General features: G+C 39.1%; 1 protein-coding gene across 1 annotated transcript; it reads right to left on the bottom strand.

Annotated features, from left to right (window-relative positions):
• Positions 1-3207: 3207 nt before the first annotated feature.
• On the bottom strand, positions 3208-6806 carry LOC115998585 (beta-glucuronosyltransferase GlcAT14B-like). The gene is made up of 4 exons (XM_031238190.1): positions 6033-6806; positions 5142-5217; positions 4916-5031; positions 3208-4058 (listed from the first exon to the last, which is right to left on the bottom strand). Exons 1-4 carry the CDS (start codon positions 6580-6582, stop codon positions 3541-3543), a joined length of 1260 nt encoding a protein of 419 aa, XP_031094050.1. The 5' UTR covers positions 6583-6806; the 3' UTR covers positions 3208-3540.
• Between the last annotated feature and the right edge of the window lie 1598 nt (positions 6807-8404).

Below are 8404 nucleotides of genomic sequence, written 5' to 3'. Positions count from 1 at the left end.
TCAGCAAGTTCTATCTTTCCATTTCGTGCTAACGCCATGACTCTATCCTTGAAAACAAAACACTTTTCAATGGGATGACTAATGAGGCGGTGATACTTGCAACACTTTTCAATGGGATGACTAATGAGGCGGTGATACTTGCAATAATTAGGGTCTTCAACTCTAATGAGGCGGTGATACTTGCAATAATTAGGGTCTTCAACTCTAGTGAGGCGGTGATACTTGCAATAATTAGGGTCTTCAACTCTAGAAGCTTCCTCGGGCTTGCAATAATTAGGGTCTTCAACTCTAGAAGCTTCCTCGGGTCGCTTCATTTCCGGTAGCTCAATCAACTTTAGCTTAAGAAGTTCATCAAACATAGGGGAGACATCGGACTCCAGAAACGGGTATTGCTTCTCTTGTCTCTCCTCTATAGTCATCATCCTATTTCCACCTGGCGGACCATAAAATGGTCTTGGCTTGATAGGTTCAGCTGCCTTAGTAAAAACTTTAATAGCTCCAGCCTTTGCATTCATTGCTTCTCCTTTTTCTTGCTTTGGAAAGGGTTTGCCCCCTTTCTTAAAATCTTGCTTCCCACTATCCTTCGAAGAGCTTGGTATGTTGAGCGCACTCAACCCACATCCGGCCGCGATATTCAATTCCATATCATGAGCTCGGCTAGATAGTTCCACGAACGTTTTAGGTTTAATCCCTTGCAAGATGTAGGAAAGCTCAAAGCGCATTCCTTGGATGCACATGTCAATAGCAGCACGTTGTGATATCCTTTCTTGACAATTTAAATATAAGCTTCTCCACCTTTCAATGTATTCAACAGAAGGCTCGCCTTTCCACTGGTGGGTAGTGGTGAGTTCCACGAAGCTGACAGTTCTCGTTGTGCTGTAGAAACGATCCAGGAATTCACGCTCCATGTCATGCCAATTGTCAATGCATCCTGGCTCAAGGTCAGTATACCAGTCAAAAGCTGTTCCCTTCAACGAGCGAACAAATTGCTTAACTAGGTAATCACCATAGGTCCCAGCCTCGTTGCAAGTCTCCACGAAATGGGCAATGTGTTGCCTAGGATTTCCCTTCCCATCAAACTGTTGGAATTTAGGCGGCTGATACCCAAGCGGCATCCTTAGCTCCTCGATCCTTTGAGTGTATGGCTTGGCGTATGTATAAGAACGTCGTCCCACCTCAAGCTTTCCTTTGATGGCATCCATGATGTAGTCATTCAGTTGCTCAACGGGTATCATGCCCCCAGAGACTGGAACACTCTTTTCAGCGTCGGGTATCATGCCCCCAGAGACTGGAACACTCTTTTCAGCGTGTGGTGGGCGAGATACAGTTTCTTCTACACTCTTTTCAGCGTGTGGTGGGCGAGATACAGTTTCTTCTATCCCTTTTTCAGCGTGTGGTGGGCGAGATACAGTTTCTTCTATCCCTACAGCATGCCTATCTTCATGCACTGGTGACTCTTTATCAACTTCATCTTCTTGAGTTTGGGGTTGTTTCCCAGAAGCTCGACTTGTTTCACCATTTCTCCCGCTTTCAACCTTCTCACTGAGATCATTGAGCTTCCTTTCTTGACTGTGAAGAAGCACACTCATTGCCTCGAGAGTTTTGGTGATATTCGCTATTTGCTCCTCCATCGAAGCTGCGTTCGTTGTCATAGCAGGCATGACGGTGTAGACATGAGTCCCTTCCGATGATGGTTTCCATAAAGGAGATGAGCTTCCACTGCTAGTAGTTCCTTTCGAGGGAATAGGGGAAGGACTTTCGCTTCGAGTAGTTTCACTTGAGGGAACAGGACTCTTGCTACCAACGGTCTCTGTTGTTGAGGATGAACCCCTATCATATGTAGCTTTCTTTGAGCCGATGGGGACGCCTCCAAGCCTTCGGACGACGTTGCGAGCAATGCTTTGGGTTTCGCTCAACTCCACCCCTAGGTCCCTCACTCGACTTCGAGTCAGTGCACCTTGCACCTCGCGCCTGTCGGAGCCGGCCACAGAAGATGCCTTAGAGCCGGTAGCTTGAGCGTAAGTCTTTCTTGATGCCATTTGGATACTTGTGAAGAGATGAGAGGTAGAGATGTCCCACTAGGCGTGCCAAAATCTGTTAACAAGAAAAAGTGAAATGTATATATATTTGAATTTCAAAGTGCGCGGGTACAGATCTCTATCTAGAAAATCCTCTGATTCTTCACTTGCTTTACTTGACTTGAAACTTTAACTGAAGGGCCTCCGGAATGCGGCTTTGTTCTTCAAAGAAGGGCTTTGTTGCTTGATCTTCGTTGAAGGGCTTCCGGACTCAAATGGCTTGATCTTCAGTTCGCTTTAACTTAGCTTTAACTTAGCTTGAACACTTGAATATTTGGTCTTCAATCAACTTTAGCTTGGCTTGATTTCTTCAATTCAGAGCTTCTTCAGGTTCTTCAATCCCTCAAGTGTGTGTTTTTTGGAATGAATGAAGGGCTCTATTTATAGGGAAGAATAAGAGAGACTTTCGATGGGCTTCAAAGTCTTCAATATTATCCTTATATTATTTAGGATAATATGAATATTTATCTAGAATGTATCTAGCCACCATTGCATCCAAATTCATAATCTTATCACATATTCAAATTAAATAATTAATTTAAATATATGAATATCTTATCACATACTTAAATTAAATAATTAATTCAAATATATAAATATCTCTTGTCGGGCCAGACATGGACCAGTCCACTAGCCATCAATTATATTCAATTTGGGCCATTGGGCCAACTTAATTGGACAATTTAATTCATCCAAATAAATCAATAACTAGCCCAATTACATCAAAATGAAGCCCATAACATATGAATCAGTCCATTTGTCGGCTTCAAATTTTCTGTGTCTACAGTAATACTTTTACATTTTGATATAAAAGTATTACATTTTTCATCAAAAATATTACATTTTCCCTTGTAAGTAATGTTGGTAAGTATTTATTACTTATAAGACAAAATGTAATGTGAAGTACTTATGAGAAAAATGTAATACTTTTAAATAAAAATGTAGAAGTATTACAATTCCCTATATAAATAATTAACACTTTGTTTATGATTAATATTACATTTTTCAGTATAAATATTACATTTTTATCTTTGACACAACCCATCTCATGGATGTTCGTGAAACATTCTCACACAAGTTTTTGCCAACTCGCAAATTGATTGAAGATGAAAATTTGATGAAAAATATGAATACAAAGCAATCCAAGATTGAATTTCTAATCTTTTATTTCCCATGACAGAATACCATCATCACATATTTCTACTGATACAGTATACATAACAGCAATGCAAAACAGGAAGATCCATGTCCCATTACTTCTATCAGGGAATATATATATTTAAAGATATAGGTATACAATCAAATTTCTATTCCTAACTTGCTTATCCCTCCTAGCAGTGTGGTTATGAGCCAGCCCCCAATTATTTCTTCATCCCCGCCTTTATCAGGCATTAATCAATCACCAAAATAATACATTGTTCAACGAGAAGCACCATATAAACTTACGTCTGTTGGGCGGGCGCTAGATGCAGTGCTTCGTGTCAAAATCCTTATCTGACAACAACCCATTATTGATGAGATTATGGAGTCGCTTAGCACCTGGCCCGGGCTTCAACGATGTTATATTTGTGATAGTGTAAGGTGAGGAGGTTGAATTTGTATCCCCGCCATCAAACCAACTACCAGGCACATAACCATCAGCTTTACGACCCAGAAGTTCAGAGTCGATCTTATCAAGAACAGTTTCGTTCCTGCCAAACTTTCTGGCAAATGGGGCATTGCTGTCTACCATTCTCTGATAATCGTTGACAGTGAGGTAATGCGGATGTTGTTTCGGGGGGTTGTCCCAGGATATGAAATGGAGGTCGTGGTTCACAGTGGTATTCCGGAATTCGTCTGCATTGCATATTACCGTGTGGAAATATCCTTCTGGGGATGAAAGAAAGTTGGCGTAATACATCAACACTATCCTTGGGAGGTTGTCCCAACCCCACAGACAGTATTCAATAAAGGGTCTAGATAGCATCATCCAAGCAGACCCTAAGTAGAAACAAAACCAGTACAAATAGTTAAATTAGCATGAAATAAAAGTCTAATCATCTTCAAACTTTGCTTTTCCATATCAACAGCTTAATAGGTAAGTGCTGCTAAAGAGTGTTGCACTACATCTTTATTTGACTACACTCTAACGTATTCATAGTTATCTGTTCAATAATTATGCCAACCCTGGGATGGGATTCGAACGTGCGACCTTCCTTATGGTAAGCAACAGATGCCTTATCAAAGGTTGCTAAAACAACAAAATGGGTGTTTTAGCAAGTCAAAAGGAAATATTGGTATGGTTAAGATAGGTAATTGGCACTCGTATTGCTCTATGAAGATGATATAATATGTGGTTCCTATGTTCATACAGTATTCTCTCTTATACTTCCAAAAACAAAGTATAGGACCAATCAAGCTTTGATACCGGTTAGGCCAAGGTTAGTACTCAACTAGGTTATAATGCAGATGAGCCAAACCACACTAAAAGACTAAATCCAATCAATTAGTTAATTTAACCCTTGACCTTATAAACACATATATATTCTCTCTTATATTTTCAATGTGGGACTCTTAACAGACTTAAACCTCAAATCAACAGAGGAAATAAAACTTCTATTTGAATCCAGATGCTTTCTTATAGACTCGGTAGCAATATATCATTCCTTCATAAGCAATGTGAAAAATCACTTTGACAGATTTTGGATAAAAGATGATACTCAATATGCCTGTTAGCTCCAGGGAAAAGCATTTTTTTTTTCCAATAAATATGGTACCATAAAGTAATAGAAGGAAAACAAGAAAGAAGATGGGTTCCAGCCAGCATGATTCGATGCAAAGTTAGAGTAAACACGTACCTGTGAAAAGTTTATAGGCTGATGGTACACTTCTTTTCTCCGAGACCCAGAAGACATCTGACTTCTTCAGGCTATAGAGTGCTGGATCAATTATTAAAGGCTTGGCTCTATGATACCTAGAATGTCAAATGACCAATCTACAAATGAGCCACCACACTAGACCAAATCACATCTCAACTTACTAGAAAATACGTCAGTTTATCAAAGGGCAAATTGAGCTACGTACTCCTTCCATCCAATGTCACTGGTATGCTCAATAAAATTAAGATCTCTTGGAATAGTTGACAGCGTGTGAAGCATATCTGTTGAACACAATAGAAGGTAAATCTTGCTAGTCAATTTAGTCGAACAAGTAGTCAAAAATGGTAAATTCAGTCATTTGTGAATAAACTTGAGCTAACCCACGAGTAACAATTTGTTTTTCAGATACCCAAGTACCAGAATTACATTCACGAGTTAACAAGAAATCAGTTATCAAGTGTTCAACCAAATCTCAAAAATGAAACTTTTGGAAGTAAAACAGGTCTAATCCCGCACCTATTACAAGAGAGGTCCAAAATGATAGGATTAGCTCAAGAACTAATAAATGCAAGTCTTATGACTGAAATCCCAAAATGTAATAACTAAGTAGCAGAAATTACTCGCCAACAATTATCATAGAACACCCATTCACACTGCCAACTATAGCAAGGCCCCTTTCCTCCAAATGAAAGAAATAAGAGAGAACGGGGTAACCCCAGCCAAGATGGCAAGAGATCCAAGCTTGTGACCTTGCCACAAGGTCACGAGTTCAAACCCTTTGGGGGTAACCTAGGCTTGTTTACTTCACCCTCGAAGGGTTGTGGGGTTTCCCTCGTCATCCAAAGAAATAAGAGAGAAATCAGAAAGTTTAATATTAGCAGCTAATCACATATAAATATGGAGTATATATTATATCTAAGTTTCATTTAATTCCACAAATATTGGCAGCTAATAAGTAGAAGCTAAAAGTATTGGAAGCCATAGCAGATTACAAGAAATCAGTAACTGGGGATCATAGCAATAGCAAACAGAGTATTGCTAGAAATCAAATAAATAAATCCAATTCAAGAATCATTGAAGCATGAAATACACATACCATCTTGAGTGACCAAAGGGTAATCAGAGGCACTGAGATTGATGAACCAATCCCATTCACCCCCTTCCTTGAGCAAAATAGCAGCACCATGAAGGGTATTGGTAACCATAGTAGGCCCTCTGTAAGTGACCAAGTTAGATCTAACGATCACCCTCACATTCCCAACCTCTGCAAACAAAGGCTCACTCTTAACAAACTTCATTAGCTCCACCCTCTCCTCAGCCGGTGCCTCCAAGTCCAAGTGAACTACATACTGGTTCAGTGGATGGTACAGAGCCTTCAATGTCCTCTTCAAGCTCTCCCCATCCCCACTAGACCCAGAGATCAAGTATGCCAGTCTGGGCAATCTTGAACTGGGCCGAGTATCAGGTAAACGCAGCTTGGATTCAACAAAGACTGGAACTTTGGGGGGCTTTTCTGGGGACTGGTGAAATGGATTTGCGGAGAAAAGTGTGAAAAGGATGAGAACTGAAGAGATTAAGAGAGCAAACACTAGAGGAAGCAGCCATTTCGTTTTCTTCTTCAGTGGGTTTGTGACTTCCATTAGCATTATTATCACTTGGGTATGTTGATTCCTAGCTTTTCACAGATTAATAGGAGCATTGTCTGTTCAACAATGCCTCCTCCTATATTGCTTGAGGATTGTGGGATTTGTGCTGTGTGTGGCGTAAAAAGTTGAAAGAGAAAAAAAGAAAGAAAATGGGTTGAGATGGGATGGTGTTATTGCGTAGGTTGTGCAGCACCGCAGGTCACGGAATCTATGAAATATCATTAAGGATTGATTTACTGGTACACTGTTGCTGTTCAAATTATAAATCACTCCCGACTTAATTCTTTTCTATGTGTAATTAATAAAGTAATCTAATCTTAATTTGAGTTGATAGTGATGAATGCTGTTTGGATCTTGAGAAGGTGGAGGCCCGCGATAGGTAGTGCGGTAACACTCCACTTTCTTCATTTTCTCCGCAAATGACAAATCAGTAATGGCTTTTCTCTAATGGCATCACAAAATGTTCATTTGTGTTTGCATAATTGCATCTACTGCCCTTGCAATACTTACTAGTTAATGTTTTATATATATAGGATTACAAGAGGGGTCATCCCGAATGCGAGCCTAGTGATGTCGAGCAATGCTCTTTCTCGGATTGGGAACGCTCATTCTGTCATCTTAAAGTACATGGATAACCTTGTTCGGGGTGCATGAAGAGGCATATAATTGTCCATTTGTTGAGCAACAATACTTGTAAATTTGTCCACTACACGATTTTGTTTCTTGAACACATTTCTAATCTTGACATTCCATTCCTTCTCAAACTAACGCTTCTGCATATCTCAATGATATTTTGAAGAGGACTTTGGGGTAGGTTTCTCTGGGAGTTAATACGCAATATAGTCTTCGACTATAGTGGTTTTATTCAATTTAGTTCTAAGTGACTTTTTGTACTTTATTTAGTCCTCAATTTTAATGGTTTTACCACTTTAGTCCTCTGTTAAGAATTCCCTTTGTTGGTGGTTAATAATAAGGTTAACATGGTAATTTCATTACACCCTTTTATTTTTTACCAAATTAATTATCTTCCCTAATTTCCCTCCCTCTTCACAAAACTCCTAATCAAGAGTCTGTTCTCCTTTTCCTTGAACGTGATTTCCATAATCTGTTTGAGAGAAATGAAAGGGCTAAGGCCCTGTTTGGTAAATAATCAGCCTATCAGCCAATTCTGACTTATTAGACCACTATTAGTTGTTTGGTTAATAAGCTTTTTGTAACTCCAAAATGCTAAAATTCAAAAGGCTACTCAAAGCAGCCTTTTCAATTAGCTTTTTGAGAAAAGAAATTATACCAAACAGCTATCAGCTAACAGCTAATTTATCAAACAACTTTCTACAATCAACTAATATTATCAACAAATCATTCATTCTAACCCAAACAGTCAACCTAATCAGCCAACAGCCATTTACCAAACAGGGTCTAAGTCATGTATATGCTCAAATATTAACCATTGCAAACTAAGCACCTAATTAAGGCTGCACTTAGATATAGATATGATTTTCATCCATGGTTTGAGAAACTAACTACTCCACATATTACATATGCTTTGGATAGGAAACGCTTTTCAGAAACTAAAGGCAATAAAAATGCTAACACACATATAGCAATAATTTTATTCTTTTCATTTTCTTTTTGGTTGATCACCTATATCTCAGCTGAATGCCTACCTGCACTTGTGCAATGAGATTCCCTGCATTAGTTAGCAATGAATCACATTTCTCTCTTAACTACCAGATTTCGCTCTCTTACACATCAACCATCCTTCATTCCCCAAGCCATTCATTTCACATTATACTTTCTTCTTCAATTTTATCGATCTACA

This window comes from Ipomoea triloba, chromosome 12, assembly GCF_003576645.1.
Source record: "Ipomoea triloba cultivar NCNSP0323 chromosome 12, ASM357664v1".
NCBI lineage: Eukaryota > Viridiplantae > Streptophyta > Magnoliopsida > Solanales > Convolvulaceae > Ipomoea > Ipomoea triloba.
The sequence above is the reverse complement of the archived record's forward strand: the minus strand, read 5'-3'. Positions and strand labels throughout refer to the sequence as shown.